General features: G+C 44.4%; 1 protein-coding gene across 2 annotated transcripts in view; it reads right to left on the bottom strand.

The window, feature by feature from the left end:
- LOC137542104 (protein MTSS 1-like) overlaps window positions 1-19,658 on the bottom strand; it is a 203,177-nt gene that overhangs the window by 108,591 nt on the left and 74,928 nt on the right. For both annotated transcript variants that reach the window (XM_068263774.1, XM_068263775.1), the window contains exon 3: window positions 8,337-8,410. In XM_068263774.1, the coding sequence (XP_068119875.1) occupies window positions 8,337-8,410 (74 nt within the window). The remainder of the gene's footprint in view (window positions 1-8,336; window positions 8,411-19,658) is intronic.

The following is a 19,658-nucleotide window of genomic DNA, read 5'->3' as shown; positions in this document are numbered from 1 at the left end:
CACCAGACAACTCCCTTATTCTAACCATATTCAACAATGGCTTGATACGGCAAGTGATCAATCCTTCCCTAACTGAAAACTGAGTAGAATTCAATTCAATACCATTTCGCTCATGCCATGGTCCATGTTCAGTAAACTATCCTTGAGTTTTCTTGAGGGGCAATAGATCATCAGCTTTATCTGCAAAGGAATGGGGTAAAGGGACAGATGGCTCACTGCAGTGATGTCCACCTTCTTCTTCTGTGGTCTATAAGCCCACATAAATCCAAGACACAGCCATGCCTACGTCCATTTCTTTCTCAAGTTTATGTTAGCCACCTAATCGAAACAAATAAAATTAAGCGTGTGGAGTCGGTACAAAAATCATCCGACTCCTCAATTTATAAAACCTTTGACTCCAGGTACCCAAAAATTGCTGTGACTCAGAGACTCAGACTCCATAGCCCTGCAAAAAATCCAGTCCTGGTTTGCTGGATGACTTATGTTGTCCAACTTTAGTTTGCCAACCCAGGTGTCCAAAATGCTCAACCCACTCTTTCCTGCACACTGTAAGCCCAGCTGGAGAATTAGCGCCTGGAACTTTCTGCTCTGGACACAACTGGCCCGCTACACGGAAAGTCTACATTTCTCCAGGGCTGGAGAACATGGTGGCCAAGCGGAAATCACTCCGGCCTTGCAGCATTAGAGTCCCAACACTACATTAACTGGAGTGAAGTTTGTAAAACATATTAGGCTCATGAAGCCGGTATTCTGTCCACCGCTATGCTTCCATACACTGTATTCACCAAGTCTGACTGCTAACAGAATTGCCATGTTTAATTCTGGTTTTAACCTCTTGAGGACCGCAGTGCTAAACCCCCCTAGTGACCAGGCCATTTTTAGTAAAATAGGCCACTGCAGCTTTAAGGCCAAGCTGCAGGGCCGCACAACACAGCACATAAATGATTCCCCACCAACAGAGCTCTCTGTTGGTGGGGTCTGATCGCTCCCTCCATGTATAGTTTTGTTTAGACAAATATATTTATTATTGTTTTTTAATAAAAAAAAAGTCTCTTTAAATATTTTCCCTCCCTTCCCCTCCACAGCCGGCCAATCACGGCGATCCGCTGTCATAGGCTTCTGCAAAAAGAAGACTATGACAGGTAAGTACAGGTAAGTATAAATACACACATTACTACCATCTCTGGTTTCCTTCAAATAGCAGAGCGCTGTCTGGGAGTGAGCATTTGCTTTTCTTGTGATGTGTCTTCCCAAGCTGATGTTCTCCAAGTGCCCCCAGCCCAGGAGCCTCTCCATAACTCAGGCCCAGAGGGTGTTGTGCACATTCGGGATACACACACACACACACACAAGCATGCGGTGCTGGACGCCTTTGAACTCTCAATATGTTCACCAAATAACTTCTGTTGTGAAAGTAATAGCAAATGTCCAAGGCCTCATGAGGTGGAGAAAACGCATGAGGCGCCGCTTACATAGCAACAGACTGGTTACAAAATGGTCCCGTTGCACAATCAGCCTTTGCCCTGAAAACATCTCACTCCCCACATGAGCCTTGCGCTCAATTTCTGACAGCAAGAAAAAACCCAGGGATTTTAAACAGTAGCACTGGATCACCTCACAGCAGATGTCATGAAGAAAACCGCTGCCAACACCCCGTCTGTCACGTCTTAAATATATTCAGAGCCCAACGTGACAAGGATTTATTTATAGATCATTGTAGGAAACCTAGCAGAAGGCTGAAGAAAACAAAAATGTTGACAAAAAATTGGGTACCACAGTACTTTGGGAGAACGAAGCAAGGCCTTCTGCAATGTGCACTAGGGTTGCCGCGATTTACCGGTATTACGGTATACCACGGTTTTACAATGCACGGTAATCGCGGTAAGCACTTTTAGGAAATACCGGTTTTTGCTGTATTTCCGTATCCCTCGCCACCGCTCCGGCATTGTCCTGCTCTCCGTCTTCCTCGTTACGAAGGCAAGCTCCCAAAGCTAGTTCCTGATTGCGGGAGGCTTGCGACATGAGTGCAGGAGCTGGGTGGTGATGATACGCGTCCTGTGATGACGCAGCCACGGCTGGAGCGCACACAGAGATCTATTTCCCGGCATATCTGCTTGTATTTTTTTTTTAATTGCGGACTGTACTACAAAGGCAGAGGGGGAGTCACCAGGTCATTCCTGCCAAAATAAATAGGCAAATGAGAAAAGGCTACAGCCCGTTCTCCCTCCTGCTAGATGCATGCAGCCCCCTGCCTCCCCCGACTGCAGAGCTGACATAAACACTGATACAGATCAGTGTTCAAAGGAATGTCCAGCTCTCCTCCCCCCATGAAAATGATGAGCACGCCGCCCGCCCGGGAGAAGGAGCGAGAGACGCACTGCACATGGGGAGCTGAAGCTTAATGACACCAGATGAGCAGTGTTGCTGTGGGAGAGGTGCTGTATTTGAATGCAGCCAGTGTGTATATGTATGGCTTGTGTGTGTGAGATGTGTCTGCCTGATGTATGTGTGTGGGATGTCTGCCTGATGGATGTGTGGATGTCTGCCTGATGGATGGATGGATGTCTGCCTGATGGATGTGAATGTGTGTGTGTGTGTTACTGTATATACTGTACATACAAGTGATGTCTCCCTGATGCATGTCTCTGTGTGATGTCATGTGTCCTCATGCCCACTGCCCCCCCCCCCCCCCTGTTCTACTCTGTCCCCCTACTTTTTAAAGAAATCGTCTGCAGTGGCTTAGCACAGGACTTCGCCTAACTCATGTCCGCTCCACCCATTTGCATTTTATTTTTCAGCTCTGGTATCCTTTAAAGGAAACCAGAGACGCAGCATAGTGAAAGTTTTATACATAACTGCGGCTTCCTCCAACCCATCATGCACACAGATCCCTCCCACGCCGCCATCCTCAGCCTTTTCTATCGCTGTTACTGAGTCCCGTAACTTTGGCCAGTCACGGCCAGTTTTATGCATGTGCAGTGCGCTCCCTCCATCTCTTGCAGAAAATAGTACTACGCCTACGTAGTATTATTCTCCGCTGCAGAGAACGCACTGCGCATGCTCAGACTGGCCGCGACTGGCTCAAGTTACCGGACTCAATACCAGCGATAGAAAAGGCTGAGGATGGCGGCGTGGGAGGGATCTGTGCGCATGATGGGTTGGAGGAAGCCGCAGTTATGTATAAAACTTTCACTATGCTTTATCTCTGGTAAACTTTAAGGTGTATAGTAAAGTGTACCACCAGCATTTTTGAAGTGGACCTGAACTCAAATGTCCTCCCCTCTGCTCAAAGATATGCAACAGCAATTTCTTTCTTTGTTACAGCTGATACAATCCTAAAATAAATCTGCACAGTCTCTACTTCCTGATTCATGGAAGCAGACATATTAACCTACTGTGCTTTCCAATGGCCTTATTATCTGCCCTCTCTGCCATAGGCAGTCATGTGACACGGGGAGAATGAGATTTACTTTTGGTATTGTTGTTTTTTTTTTACATTTAGAAGAGTAAATATTTCAAGTATGACAGGAGGACCCTAACCATTAAGGGTCTAATAAAGAAGAGTTTGTTCAACTTTGACCTTTTCTTATTTTTATAAGGGTAATTGTAATGCGAATAATTGCGTAATACCGTATACCGTAATACCGTCATACCGTGATATTTTTTTTGACGGTTATCATACCGTGAATTTTCATACCGTTGCAACCCTAATGTGCACTGACTCACATGCATAAAGCAGTTGCTTACCCCTGTTTTCTAGAGCTCAGTGCATACAGTTAGACAACTATAAGCACTGATGAAGGTCAGAAGCCCCTGAAACAGCGGTATGCAAGCTGGAATAAACGACTACATTAGGGCTGCAAGCTGTCCGCAGCAGCGAAGTTCACAGTGTAAATAACTAGAATGTCTGGGAGCTACTTGCAATTGCAAAACTCTCTGAAAACCGCTTGTATTTTTAAAAAGCAAACTAAAGTACCTGGTGCTTCTGCCAGCCCCCTGCAGCCACCCTGTGCCTGCAACATTAGCAAACCATCCTCCAGTCCCCCACCATGGCTCCGTTTGTTCACTGCCGACGGCCAATGCGCCTGGTCACGCACATCCTCGATCCCGCTCACGTCGCCGGGAGTGTCCTACGCAGGCGCAGTACGAAAAAAATCTCTGTGCCTGCGCAGGATGCTCCTGCCAATGGGAGCGCGCACGGGCCACAAAGGCACAGTAGATGGCTGATTGCAAAAGTGCAAAGTGAACTGCGGCGGGGGACCGGAGGATCGTATGGTAACGGCGTGGGCACAGGGCGGCTGCAGGGGGCTGTCAGAAGCCCCAGTTAAGCAAAAACTTTTTTTTTTAATACTTCAGGTTTCCTTTACAGCAATTTTGTCACTTGTACCCGAGGTGATATGTGACATGATGAGATAAACGTGTGTATGTAGAAGGCAAAACAAATTAATAACCGGGCTGTTTTATTTTGCTGCCTCAAAAGAGTTAGTTTTTATGCATGGAAGTGACAGCTTCTGTCTTGTCGGTACCTTGTGGCGAATATAGCAAACATCACTGATAAGCAAATTACAGCCATAAACATTTTCCTGGCAGGGGAGAGATAGAAAAAGGTCAATAGTTCACGTACTCAGAAACACTTAATAGGTTGCCAGTGAGCATAGGCAACAAAACATTCAATCTACTTTGAAAATTTTTAAATACAAAATGAAACCATGTGATATCTTCAAAAAAATAGTCATTTTTAGGAGAAGCAGGCTAGATACAATTGTTAATCTCAAAAATGTATTTTCACCTTGGGTTTGCTTTAAGAGTAATTTCAGGCCATGCTTCCCCATATGAAATTGCTCCGCAAAATACTCCTTGAGGGCGATTGCAGTTTTGGCAAATCGCAATAGTTTGAGTGGGATCACCTTGAAAGAGAAACCGTAACAAAGAATTGAACTTCATCCCAATCAGCAGCTAATACCCCCTTTCCCATGAGAAATCTTTTCAAAATTCCATCCAGCTAGTCCTGCTCCATTTTGTCCAGTTGTGGAGAAATGGCAATGTTTTTGAGTGACACTTTAGCTGTGAAGAGGTTGCCCATGACAACCAGCCTCTCCTTCCTTTCACTTCCTAACTAAGAACTAGATGAAGCCTCTAGGTGCCGCACTGATTGCCTGTTCTTCTCTCTACCTGCGTTCTCTGAGGTTCTGAAACGGCACAAGAGCTTATATAGTTCCCAGAATAGCAAGTGGGTTCCACCTATACCCAGTAAACAGGATGTTGCAACCTCTATGTGCAAAACCGATTGCCTCAGTCAGATCTGAGCACCAAGTTCCTGTTTTAAAAATAAAACAATCTTGCAAAAAGCTCAAATAAAATAATTTGGTAAGCAATTATGGAATTGGGTGGGGTGAGCTCCCTTGCAGAACCAAGATCCTTTATTAATTTCACTATAAATATATACTTACCAGTAGTGGTTTGTTTTTGTTTTTTTTTTGGGGGGGGGGGGGGGGCAGTTTTTATGTAATTTTAGACATTGCACAGCATACTGTAGAAATGTTTATCAATATAAACAGCATCCCTCCTGTACTAACTGATTATTTCACTTTTAAACCTACGCCCGGGCTTTCCAACTGGCAGCCCACGGACAGGATGTGGCCTCAGGGCCCCACCCACTTGCCAGGCTATTTTTTGTGTCAGGCCCCCCTTTTGTTTGCACTTAGTTCCACCCCTAAAGCCAGAACATTGATGCTGTGCCCCCTCCAGCCGAAACATCTGGTGCTAGAAACACATACCCTGCCCATGACGTTGGACAACACTGGTCTAGGCTATGATCGCTGTTCTGCTTTAAACGGAACCTGAAGTGAGGGCCATAAGGATGGCTGCCCTATTTATTTCCTTTATAACAATACCAGTTGCCTGGCAGTCCCACTGATCTCTTTGGCTGCAGTAGTGTCTGAATCACACACCTGAAACCAAAATGTGGCAAATGTAATCAGACTTCAGCCTTTTCCTCACCACCTCCTTAGGATTCCCCTCTCCTCCTTCCCCAAAAGATTGTCACCAATAAAATAAAAATAATAAAGTCAAGTATTTACAATATGCTAGTGGTAACATTGGTGAAGTACTCTTCTCTTTTCTCCCTTGTCTCCTGTGTCATGTGACAAGCGCTAGAAGCCAGGCGGCCTCCAGTGTTGGTCATGACACAAGCGCCCCAGGAGAGAAGACACAGGGAGGAGGATTGCTGGACTGCAGACACGGGAGCAGGCCCGCCACCTGACAGGTGAGAGTTAGCTCCACTGCTAGCACTTTGCACATTTGTTGTCCGCCCTGAAATCGAATGCCACTTCGCTCCTTACCCACTGCCACTCAATTTTATATTGTGCGGAATGATCAACCAACTTGATAGTTTTCAGCTGAAAATTAATTGATCGGCCATGGTTTGTGGTATCGATTCCTAGCAGAATCCATCATCATCATCATCATCATCATCATCATCATATCTGCCTGATATTGACAGGAAAAAAATGATAAGCACATGGCCATCTTTATTGGTTCCAACCAGGATTTGAATCCTGGTCTCCTACATCCAAGGTGTTACTCTTAACAACTACACTATCTGGTGTGCCTGGATAGTGTACTGGTCAAGGGTTGGAATCTCGGTTCAGTAAGCCTGCACCTATTCAGTAAGGAGACCTTAGGCAAGACTCCCTAACACCCCTACTGCCTAGTGGCTGCAGCTTTGGCAATTTGAATCCACTAGGAGAAAAGCACGATATAAATGTTCTAGGTCTTGCCTGTGTCTTGGACAACAATGATGACGCAGAACGTCATCCCATCTGATGTATCTGAGATGTTCCAGAGGCAATCACTTTGCCTTCTGAGAAGAAGACATGGCGCACACACCACTTAGCCTCCAACCTTCTGGAGGAGGCGGTGGAAACGACAATAACAGCTGTCCGAGTGAGGTCTAATTTGGTGAACTTCTGAAGGGGAAGCCGCAAACATCAGGGGACACCCGACACCACAGGAATCTTGAAACCTCATTACTACAGAGAAGACACTGGACGTTTTGCCAATGCGACATACCGCAATACACCAAGGAAGGGTTAACATTGGCTGTGAGATGTGGATGGAACCGTGTGCAGCACACAGGCGTCGAAAAAGCAAATCACTAAACACGTTCTCAACCGCAACTGCGGAAACGCTTAACAGAAGTTTTAGGTGGCATGTGCCCGCAGCTGGTAACCAGGGCAACCACACAATATTGTGAAAATATGGACCGTAGAGATAGAGGAATGACACACAGGGATTGCCACACGCGCAACCACAACACATCCTGCTGCGCGCGAACAAGATCCCTTTATAGAACTTTCAGTGTGCCAGAATGACATGATATCGTCAGAGGATTATTCATGAACGGACCTGTCCTGATATGACACATACTGAAAAATGGATCATAGCTGCTATATGAAGAAAATAATCAGGCTTAGCTCATTGATGCGCTGGAACTAAAAATATACTTACAAGCAAAATGTTCACATTAGTTGGCCAGGAGCCATAAGTTTCCAAAATTGACAAAAAAGGTCTGTTGCCACCTAGCAATCGTGTAACAGAACTCTGTATGCACAACTGGCCCAATGTGCAAAAGGTGCTTACTGTATCTATCTATCTATCTATCTATCTATCTATCTATCTATCTATCTATCTATCTATCTGTGTGCAAAAGCTAGTCAGTTTGGCCATCACAAAAGCAATTTCATTTTGCTTTTGATTTGTGTTTCTAAAGTACCTTCAGCTCATCTCAAAGGCTACACTCAGTTTTGAATGGAGTGTTGAGAGGGGTGTTTTGAATGCATTTGACAGGCTTTGCATTTTTCTAAATGTAGCCTGACCTATTATCCTAACTTTGAAGTCCTTTGCTGACTGCACAGGTGGGGATGTGGATGCTTGTGATGTCACAGCTGCATTTCTCAATGCCTGAAAGCCCCCGTTACTTGGCTCACATTATCATCAAAAATACAGTAGCTCATAACCTCACTCTATTCAGGAAGGAGTTTTTTTTTTTACCTTAAAGGCTAATTGGTCAAGCCTTGTAAGGGTATTTTGCCCTCCCCTGGACCTGTAAGGGTATTTGGCCTTCCCATGGATCAACTGGCATATGTGAGGGTCCAAAACAGAAAAGGACCACATTTTTACATTATTGTTTGTTTTTTTCTTCTCAGTCTTCTGGCTGGACTTGATGGACAGATGTCTTTTTTTAATAGAACGATGTAAGTAACTATGTAAATCAGGATGTACAGTGGATGGTAACCATACGACCTTTATTTAAGGCTAAAATACAACGTACATACCTCTGGTGTTGATGGCCATATCCGCTATTTTCTGAAAAGCATCGAGAAAGGATCCCGTTACGATTGTCGTAGTTCTGTGAGGAGGAGAAGAGAAGAAAATAGTTAATGCATGTCGAGGCTTCCAAAAAGCAGAATTTCAATCCACAATCTCAGGGCTCTGGAAGCACAAAATCAGGCCAAGCTGGAAGACGCTGGCAAGCAAATGCGTGTTGCTTCATTTTCCACAGAGTGGAGACACAACAGAAAAATATAGCTGGCGGATGGCCACGTACTTAAAAAGACAACTGCTAAATGCTTTCCAGCCACGGGGCTCGAACTTCTACCAGGACCGAACTACGGGTCCTCTACAGCAGAGCTCTATATATAGATTTACAGAACCAGGACTGAACTACGGGTTCTCCACAGCAGCTCTATACATAGATGTACAGAACCAGGACTGCACTACGGCTCCTCCACAGCAGAGCTCTATACATAGATGTACAAAACCAGGACTGAACTACGGGTCCTCCACAGCAGCTCTATACATAGATGTACAGAACCAGGACTGCACTACGGCTCCTCCACAGCAGCTCTATACATAGATGTACAAAACCAGGACTGAACTACGGGTCCTCCACAGCAGCTCTATACATTGCTGTGGAGGAGCCGTAGTTCAGTCCTGGTTCTGTACATCTATGTATAGAGCTCTGTTATTGAGGAGCCGTAGTTCAGTCCTGGTTCTCTACATGTACTGTATGTATAGAGCTGCTGTGGAGGACTCGTAGTTCAGTCCCGGTGCTCTACATCTATGTATAGAGCTCTGCTGTGGAGGAGCCGTAGTTTAGTCCTGGTTCTGTACATCTGAGCCCTATATATAGATGTACAGAACCAGGACTGAACTACGAGCGGCGAAACAATCGAGCGGGAGAATTGATCGGCAAAATCGAGCCGTGTATGCCCAGCAGAAGACACGTCCAGTGTTCCATGGGAACAAATAGAGGATTCTGATCACATGCTTTTGTTAGCAGACTTGTGTATAAATAACCTTTATCCAATAACCATTCTCTGCATATCACATCTACTGTCACAAGAGTTGGTCCAAAGACTAAAAAAAGCCAAAAAGACAAGTGAGACCGTTTGAAGGCTGCGCTCTGCCCCTGGCAGAAAACATCTAGGGCTGGAGATAGATAATAACCTAAATGTATAAATTAGATACAAACACAGATCTGTATAATAGAACAAGGAGAACGCTATGATCTCATAGCACAGAGATAATTTACAGGACAGGCTCTCGGAAAAAAATGTGTCTGGTCTTTCTCTGTGCTGGAAATCCTACAGTCAGGAGACAGACTGCATTAGTTCGCTCTTAGATTAGTCAAAATAATAGCAGACCTCAATGACAACACTGTGTTGCTAAGGAGATATATACGAAAACGTAAACTTCTGGGAGCAAGAAACCTCAGTCACCTACCTACCTACGGGAACCTTTATTTTAAAATGAATCTAAACTTAGAATTTCCTCTCTGCTCTAAAAGATTAGCCACAGCATAACTTTTATTGAAAAAAAAAAATACTTAAATACATGTATGAAAAGCCTAAAAAAAAAACCCTGACGTTTTGCATTTGTTCCAGTTCTGCAGGGAACACTAAAGGGGTTAGCTTCAGTGTTTACTGTAATGCTGGGAATACACGTTAAGTTTTTACTTTAGATAGATGGGTTCGATAGATAAATTCCAACCTGTTGGATCTGGTCGATTCTACTTTCGTTTCGATTCTCCTCATTCAAGTGAATGTAATTGATAAGAAAAGATAAGGAATCGAGAGGAGAATCGAGCAGTGAATCGAGAGTAGAATCGAATGAAAGCGAAAACGACGGCAAAAACGAACGCAAAAACGCATCGTGTATTCCCAGCATAAGGGGAGAGCTGCCTGACACAGCTCTCCTGCAGTCTATTCACAGTTGCTAATAGCCTAATTAGACAGTTTTATCTGGCTTGACAAACACAGAGAAGTGAATTTCTTCAGCAACTGTGGAGTAAAGAGTTTTCATTGTGTGCTGTGCAAGAGTTCGGCCCGCTAAAATACCAGTTGCCTGGCAGTCCTGTTGATCTTTCACGCATCAGTAGTGTCTAAAACATCCACCTGAAACAAGCAAGCAGCCAATACAGGTAAACATCTTTTCATCATGCTTGTTTCGGGTCTAAGGCTGAAAGTATTAGAGGCAAGAGCATTGTTTAAAGTGGAACTGAACTCTTGCACAGGACAGATGGAAAGCAGAGACATGCACCCTGTATGTATTTAATGAGTGTAGTCTGTCTGATTCCCCCTGTGACTAATCACAAGCGCAATTTGATCTCTCAGCTGTGTCAGCTCAGGAATCTCCTCTGCCATGGAAAAGCAGCTAATTTGTAAGCACAGGATGTTAACAATATGTCTGCTTCCATGAAAGCAGAAAGTAGGCACTGCAGATTTATTGCAGGATTTGTATCAGCTGTAACACAGAAGTTCTGAGTTCAGGTCCGCCTTTAAAAGAAAATAAATATGGCAGCTTCCATATCCCTCTTCCTACTGATATTAAAGAGAAACCGTAACCAAGACTTTACTTCATCCCAATCAGTAGCCGATACCCACTTTCCCATGAGAAATCTATTCCTTTTCTCAAACGGATCATCAGGGGGCGCTGTATGGCTAATATTGTAGTGAAACCCCTCCCACAGTGTGATGTCAGGAACATGGTCCTGGCAGTTTCCTGTCTGTGAACCTCATTGCATTGTGGGAAATAGCTGTTTACAGCTGTTTTCTACTGCAAAAAGCAAGCAGTATCTCCTTCCACTGACATCACCTGCCAGCAGTAAAAAGGTCACCATGGGATAAATGTCAGAACGTAAATCGGGGAGAGGAAAGATTTTACAATGGGCAATCCTGACTAAATCATTTATACATAATTTATTGTAAAAATGAAGCACTTTTTTATTACATTATTTTCACTGGAGTTCCTCTTTAAAGGAGTCCAGATACGTGTAGATGAGTGATCCGCCCAGCATGTCAATCTTAAATTCCCTTTTGTTTTCTGAACTAAGGGTCCTGCCCCTTCTCCATCCATGTTTCTATCCATCCAAGCAGCCAGCAAATTTTCTTCACAGCAGTGAAGATTGCTTTATTATGGACAGCTGCTAACCAACCCACATCAAAAGCACGTTGTCAGCACAAGGTAAAAATGAAGCATTCTCTGCCTTCCTACAAATCCTTTTCATTTCACAATTCAAAGGCGAAGCGGGCAGGAAACCGATAATATTGCGCAAGTCCTCTGATGGCTTTTCCATCTTTCAGTTAATCCCAGTCAAGGCGCGGAGGGCCGCAGTCTGTCATGGGATTCCTGTTTTGGCGGACGGTGAAGGACTCCAGGCCTGACCCACTTAATAGAGAGCGCCTGTGTCCAATACACACTAACTTTGTTACGCTGTTAGGATCAGGGCAGCGCTGCTTCATAAAGTCTGCTGATGGCTGGGCTGCAACCAAACATTATTACATATTAACATATTAAACCACAAACAGAAGCAATAAACAGGCGCGCTGCTCCGTGAGAGAAAGATACAAACCAATCATTCAAAGTTCTGAAGGATGCAGCTACACTTGCATCAGAGGAAATAACATGTACTTTTGTGCACTTCTTTTAAACGTTACAAGCGTTCATATGCAAAAATCCAATACTATTTTTTTTCCACATGCAAAGATTTGCATCAGATGTGAATGAGCCCATTGATTTCCATGGGTTCTCCATGCAAATATACATTGGCATTGCGGAAAACCACATTATGGCCTAGTGCACACCAGAGCGGTTCTGCTGCGGTTTGCGATCCGCTTGCGGGTGCGGATCCGCTAGGGTAATGTATTTCAATGGGTTGGTGCACACCAGAGCGGGAGGCGTTTTGCAGAAACGCATACTCCCGGGCTGCTGCAGATTTTGGATTGCGGAGGCGTTTCTGCCTCAATGTTAAGTATAGGAAAAATGCAGGCGTTTTTTGTTACAGTAGCTGTTCAGTAACAGCTTTACTGTAACAATACATGAAATCTACTATACCAAAAACGCTTCACAAAACCGCAAAACGCTAGCTGAAACGCTGCAGAAAAAGAAGAAAAAGCGTTTCAAAATCTGCTAGCATTTTGTGGATCTGCTAGCGGTTTTTGGTGTGCACCGGGCCTGAGTGTGTACTCCGTCTAACAAAGGCGGAGATTGCTATAAATTACCCCTGCAGTGAGATGGGGCCTATTGAGTAGTCAGTTCTCCAAGGAGAGCGATTCAAGAAAATCTGAAATGAGAGCGATATAGAGGCTGACATATTTATTTCCTTTTAAAGAAGAACTGTCGCAAAAATCTTAAAATTTAAAAACACATACAAAATCAGAAGTACATTTCTTCCAGCGTAAAATGAGCCATAAATGACTTTAGTTAGTCCATCTCTTCATGGGGGATTCTCAGCATGGCCTTAATACTTTATAAAGACATTCCCTGAAAACGATTTCTACAATGATGCTGGCCAGCCACCCTGCTTGCTGCGCACTTTGTTGGCAGTTGGACAGAGCAACTGCCATTCACTAAGTGCTTTTAAAAATAAAGAAAACCCTAAAAAAAAACCTATAAGAAGATGGGCTAGTCCAAAATCTGTCGGTAATGTCAGATTTCTACTACTTACTGCAAGTGACAGCAACATAAGAGAAAAGTAATTTATGGCTCATTTAACTCTGGAAGAAACATACTTCTTATTTGTATTTGTTAAAGGGAAACTAAACTGAGAGGGATATGGGATGTTTCCTTTTAAACAATACCAGTTGCTTGTCAGCCCAGCTGATCTCTTTGGTTGCAGTAGTGGCTGAATCACACACCTGAAACAAGCATGCAGCTAATCCAGTCTGACTTCAGTCAGAGCACCTGATCTGCATGCCTGTTCAGGGGCTGTGGCTTAAAGTATTGGAGACACAGGATCAGCAGGAGAGGTCAGGCAACTGGTATTATTTTAAAAGGAAAAATCCATATCCTTCTCAGTTTAGGTTCCCTTTAACGTGCATCTTAAATTTTAAGATTTTCGCGACGGAGGTCCTTTAAACAATGCAAATTGCCTGGCTGTCCTGCTGACCCTCTGACTCTAAGAGGTATCCCTACATCTAGCGATTTTGGAGCAGATCACCCAAGAACCAGATCTCTTTCTGATCGGAGAGAGAGATCTGTTGGCCGACACAAGCCGCAAGCCGATTTCCGGTCAATAGGATGAAATCTTGCGGGAATCAGCCTTGTTATGCCGCCTTGCTGTCCCCCTAGGAGCCCCGTGTAGTTTTACTTTACATGCCGCCGTCCTTGTACTTCCACATATGGGCTCCCACGTGACTACTGTCATATAGCACGTGGGGCCCGATTGAGGAGCGGCGGGGGTGTAGGGTGGTCTTCGGGAAGGACACCAGCCCCCTCTTTAGTGTTTTAAGTCACCCCCTCCGGTGCCAAAAAAAATGATATAGCTGTAACAAGCGCTTCATGAAATGTCTCTACTCCGCCTCCCACACTGCACTCCACAGACAGCAGAGAGAACATCCTGCCGTTACCCTGACAGAGATATCAAATATAACAAACTGAAGTAAATAATGACAGGTTTGTGATAAACGGGAGTGGGGTTTATTACGTAGCTTAGAAAACGGCTATTTTTACATTTGGTAAATCACAGCATGATATTACTTCCTCTGGGCGGCTGCCATTTTGTCAAGTCGTGCAACATGGAGCCAAACAGAAACCATAATACCAGCATGACAGGAATTCCCTGCCTTTGCTGGCTCGCCACAAGCTCAATTAAGGAACTCAACTATACATCAGAGGGGAAAATGACAGAAAATAGCATGTTCCACATGCATGGAATGCCGGTGTCAGGGCAAATGTAAAATAGGAGGAGATTTCCTGATTACTCTGTCCTCTAACCATTCTGAGATCATTTTAAAGCTTAACTCCAGGAGCAAGTGTTTTCCTCTCTCCATCCAGATGGGCAGTGGGAAGGTTTCCAACATTAGCTCATGTCAAATACAGCACTTTTAACCTGGTGCCTGGTTAAAAGCCACTTCCTGTGTCATAGACTTCCATGGCTGCAAACTGCAATATTCTCAGACAGCTGGGTCTCTGCCCCACCGTTTATAGTTTATGCTCACATACGCAGCAGTCCAGCCAACTGTTAAAGTGGACCTGAACTCTTGCACTGGACAGAAGGAAAACACAGATAAATGCACCCTGTATGTATTTAGGGAGTTTAGCCTGTCTAATTCCCTCTAGTCTGTGACTAATCACAACTGTAATTTGATCTCTCAGCTGTCAGCTCAGGAATCTTCTCTGCCTCAGCAGAGCAGCTAATTTGTAAACACATGATGTTAACCCTTTGTCTGCTTCCACAAAAGCCGGAAGTAGACACGCTGCAGATTTATTGCAGGATTTGTATCAGCTGCAACAAAGAAATGTTTTTTCTTTAAAGGTTATTTTCCTGTTACTTATCTTTTAGAGTGAGAAATTTGCAATAATTCAGTTATAAATGAACATTTGTGGTTACCCACAATGCACACCTACTAAATATGCAAATTATCCCTTTTTGCCCTTGTTCCTTATGTTTTAAGAAGGCAATTACACCAAGCTTTGCTTTTTTTTAGTAGGAGGGCTTTTTGGTTCCTTTTATCCCCCTATACATTCCTAGTAGTTTGGGTCACCCTGAGCTGCTTGGTTACTCTGTTGTACTCGTCCAAGCCCTATTTCATACAGCCTTATCAATCCCTGCCATGTACTGATGAGGACCAAAAGTCCGAAACAGGCTATCTACATGTGGGTTTGATAAGGCTGTGTAAAACTTAAAGCTATAGGCCTCAATTCACTAAACTTATCTCCTGTCTTTAATAACTCTTCTAGAGTTGTTACCATGGTGATAAGGCATGTAGTATTCAGGAAACATTTTACCTCAGGCAAGCCTAAAGTTAACTCTTCTGTCTTTAAATTAACTCTCCAATCCTTAAAATAACTCCAGAGTTAAAGACAGGCTGTTAATTAGCTGCATGTGAAAATAACTACAGAGGAGGTAAATTAACTACAGAGGAGGTAAATTAACTACAGGAGAGGTAACTTAAGGAATGAAGAGGTAAGATAACTCTCTCACGTGTGGAGGTAAGTTTTCTCTTGCTTTATTATCTCTAACATGATCTTAGTGAATTGAGGCCATCGGCTTGCTATAAACCAGCGGTTCTGGATGCTTGCTTGGCTTAACAAGGGCGAAAAGGGATCATTTGCATATTTAGTAGGTGTGCATTGTGGGTAACCACAAATGTTCATTTATAACTGAATTATTGCAAATTTCCTTCTGTTTTAAGAAGGCAATTACACCAAACTTTTAGAGTGAGAGTTAGGTCTGTGTTCAGGTCCTTTTTAAAGTGACCTACTGCCATATTTACTTTTACCTTGTAAACAATGCAGACTGCCTGGCTGCCCTGCTGATCCTCTGCTTGTAATATTTTCAGACATAGACCCTGGACAAGCATGTACAGTATATCAGAGGTTCGACTGAAGTCTGACTGGATTAGCCATACGATTGAGGCTGGCATGTAATTCAAACACTACTGATGCCAGAAAGATCAGCAGGACAGCCAGGCAACTGTTATTGTTTAAAAGGAAATAAATATGGCAGCCCCGGTATTCCTCCGACTTCAGGTTCCCTGCACAGTAGACCTAGAATAAAGTTACAGAAGATTCTTATGAAACCACATCTGGTTTGCACATCTGATTTTAATTTAACTCTGCTTTTATGCACACCTGACCTTAAAATTCATTTATTTTTATTGTCTACTGGAATGGAATCTATTGTGTAATTGGATTCAATTATTAATTTTGTTCTTGATCACTGGGTGACAATCTAGCATGTCTACAGGTGGTCCCTAACATCACTGTCCTCCTCTTCAGTGTCCTCCCCCCAGATGGGTTGCTGGGCAGAGAGGAAACAGATGTTCCTGCACCCACGGACAACAACATGTCCTGACAGGAATTGCGGCGGTCTAGTGCGTCTTGGCTAGGATGATCGAAATGCGGCTGCTGCATACAGTCGAGGAGAGGGGTGGGGGGGGGCAGCACCTCAGTAATGATGCTCACAAGAAACCCCACTCCTCCACTTACATAAAAAAAAGCCTGCGTTTCATGAGGTACCGTAATTTTGCTGATTATATGCGTTATCAATAGTTTGAGTTTTTGCAAAAATGCCACGTTTTTTTGAGTAAAGTGTAAACCCTATTTGAAAGTGTGTGTGTGTGTGGGTGTGTGGTGTGTGTGTGGTGTGTGTGTGTGTGTGTGTGTGTGTTTGGTGTGTGTGTGTGTGTGTGTGTTTGGTGTGTGTGTGTGTGTGTGTGTTTGGTGTGTGTGTGTGTGTGTGTGTGTGTGTGTGTGTGTGTTTGGTGTGTGTTTGGTGTGTGTGTGTGTGTGTGTGTGTGTGTGTGTGTGTGTGTGTGTGTGTGTGTGTGTGTGTGTGTGTGTGTGTGTGTTTGGTGTGTGTGTGTGTGTGTGTGGTGTGTGTGTGGTGTGGTGTGTGTGTGTGTTTGGTGTGTGTGTGTGTGTTTGGTGTGTGTGTGTGTTTGGTGTGTGTGTGTGTGTTTGGTGTGTGTGTGTGTTTGGTGTGTGTGTGTGTTTGGTGTGTGTGTGTGTGTGTTTGGTGTGTGTTTGGTGTGTGTGTGTGTGTTTGGTGTGTGTTTGGTGTGTGTGTGTTTGGTGTGTGTGGTGTGTGTGGTGTGTGGTGTGTGTGGTGTGTGTGGTGTGTTTGGTGTGTGTGGTGTGTTTGGTGTGTGTGTGTGTGTTTGGTGTGTGTGTGTGTGTGTGTTTGGTGTGTGTGTGTGTTTGGTGTGTGTGTGTGTTTGGTGTGTGTGTGTGTTTGGTGTGTGTGTGTGTTTGGTGTGTGCGTGTTGTGTGTGTGTGTGTGTGTGTGTGTGTGTGTGTGTGTGTGTGTTTGGTGTGTGTGTGTGTGTGTGTGGTGTGTGTGTGGTGTGGTGTGTGTGTGGTGTGTGTGTGTGTTTGGTGTGTGTGTGTGTGTTTGGTGTGTGTGTGTGTTTGGTGTGTGTGTGTGTGTTTGGTGTGTGTTTGGTGTGTGTGTGTTTGGTGTGTGTGGTGTGTGTGTGTGTGGTGTGTGTGGTGTGTGTGTGTGTGGTGTGTTTGGTGTGTGTGTGTGTGTTTGGTGTGTGTGTGTGTGTTTGGTGTGTGTGTGTGTGTGTTTGGTGTGTGTGTGTGTGTTTGGTGTGTGTGTGTGTGTTTGGTGTGTGTGTGTGTTTGGTGTGTGTGTGTGTTTGGTGTGTGTGTGTGTTTGGTGTGTGTGTGTGTTTGGTGTGTGTGTGTGTGTGTTTGGTGTGTGTGTGTGTGTTTGGTGTGTGTGTGTGTGTGTGTTTGGTGTGTGTGTGTGTTTGGTGTGTGTGTGTGTTTGGTGTGTGTGTGTGTGTTTGTGTGTTTGGTGTGTGTGTGTGTGTGTTTGGTGTGTGTGTGTGTTTGGTGTGTGTGTGTGGTGTGTACAGTGTGTGTGTGTGTGTACAGTGTGTGTACAGTGTGTGTTTGGTGTGTGTTTGGTGTGTGTGTTTGGTGTGTGTGTGTGGTGTGCGTGTGTGTGTGTGTGGCCTTCGCCGCTCTGCGCAGCACCTTGCATTTGAGACAAAGCCCAGGCAGTTCCGAAACAGTTTCTCATTTTGGATAAGAGCTATCTAAATACAAAGAGGGGCAAAGTGACATTTGCAGAGGAGATAAGCGAGCAGCACGCTGTACACAAGAGTCCAACCGAACGCTATAAAGCATAACTTTCCATCTTCCTGAAGACCTTGGCCGCATTAATGTTTAATCAGTCGCTAGGCCGAGCCCTGCCAATGAGAAGCCTTCCTTTCCACACAGTCCTTGTTATGTGATTTCTCCATGAGGCCAGACCAAACATCATGCCTCATCGGCAGTTTATAGCAGGGTGGAGTGCTAATGATTGTATTATAACAGCCACATTACTTCCTAAACACCTGCACTATTCCACTACCAGCAGTTCATGTTCTAAATGAGTCCTCTCACCTCATTATCATCTCCTAACTGTGACAGTACAAACAAGAGAGGGGAGCTGCCTTCAGGGGATTGCCGCTATTAGAACATCGCTAAGCTTAGCAATATTCTACTGCTGGATTACGATAGTAATATATCGGTAAAGACTATCCATATGTTACTATGGCTAAACCTAACCCTCTACCGATGCCTAACCCTAAGACACCCCCCCCCCCCATCCCACCCTGCTGGTGGTGCCTAACCCCAAGATCCCCCTGGTGGTGCCTATGCCTAAGTCCCACCTGGTGGTGCCTAACCCTAAGACAATCCCCCACCCCCCCCGTGGCACCTAGCCTTCCCCACGATGGAGTCGAACCACGTTTTGCAGCATAGGTGGTAACGGCATGTATGTAAATTGCGGCCAGGGCTGTGGAGTCGGAGTCGGAGTCGTGGAGTCGGAGTCGTGGAGTCGGGCAATTTTGGGTGCCTGGAGTCGGAGTCTGGAAAAAATGCACCGACTCCGACTCCTAATGAATTTGTAACTGTAATTAAAATAGAAAATATGATAAAATGTTCTATTTCTCAGATAATAGACATTAAAAATAATGTATATATACAGTAATAGCTGTGTTTAGTCCACAAAAATGAAATAAACCAATCAAAATTAGTTACTTGTGCTGCTTCAATAAAGCAGTCCCCGTATTTTTAAGGTCAGATATACATATCTGATTGTGACTGTATATATGATGTGTACACAGGAATCTCTTATATATACTAAATAACATCTATGCTGTAAGAATAAAGCCTGATGTGTAGCCGTGTCACTAATAGAGATGGTCAACGAGATGGAAATAATTCTGCATTGATGCTGATTTATGCAAATGTATGCACTCCCTTTGCTGATGAAATCAAATAATGTGATATGTTATTAAAATTTGGTTTGGTGACTACAAATTAAAGGGTAACTGAGACGGATGAAAAGTAAAGTTTTATACATACCTGGGGCTTCCTCCAGCCCCCTTCAGGCTAATCAGTCCCTCGTTGTCCTCCACCACCCGGATCTTCTGCTATGAGTCCTGGTAATTCAGCCAGTCAGCGCTGTCCGGCCGCATGCCGCTCCCACAGCCAGGAACATTCTGCACCTGCGCAATAGTGCTGCACAGGTGTAGTATGCTCCTGGCGGCGGAGTGTGTGCATGCGCACTACGCCTGACTGGCTCAAGTACCTGGACTCATAGCAGAAGATCCAGGTGGTGGAGGACAATGAGGGACTGATTATCCTGAAGGCGG

Source organism: Hyperolius riggenbachi, chromosome 12, assembly GCF_040937935.1.
Source record: "Hyperolius riggenbachi isolate aHypRig1 chromosome 12, aHypRig1.pri, whole genome shotgun sequence".
Taxonomy (NCBI): domain Eukaryota; kingdom Metazoa; phylum Chordata; class Amphibia; order Anura; family Hyperoliidae; genus Hyperolius; species Hyperolius riggenbachi.
This window is presented reverse-complemented; position numbering and strand designations above follow the sequence as displayed.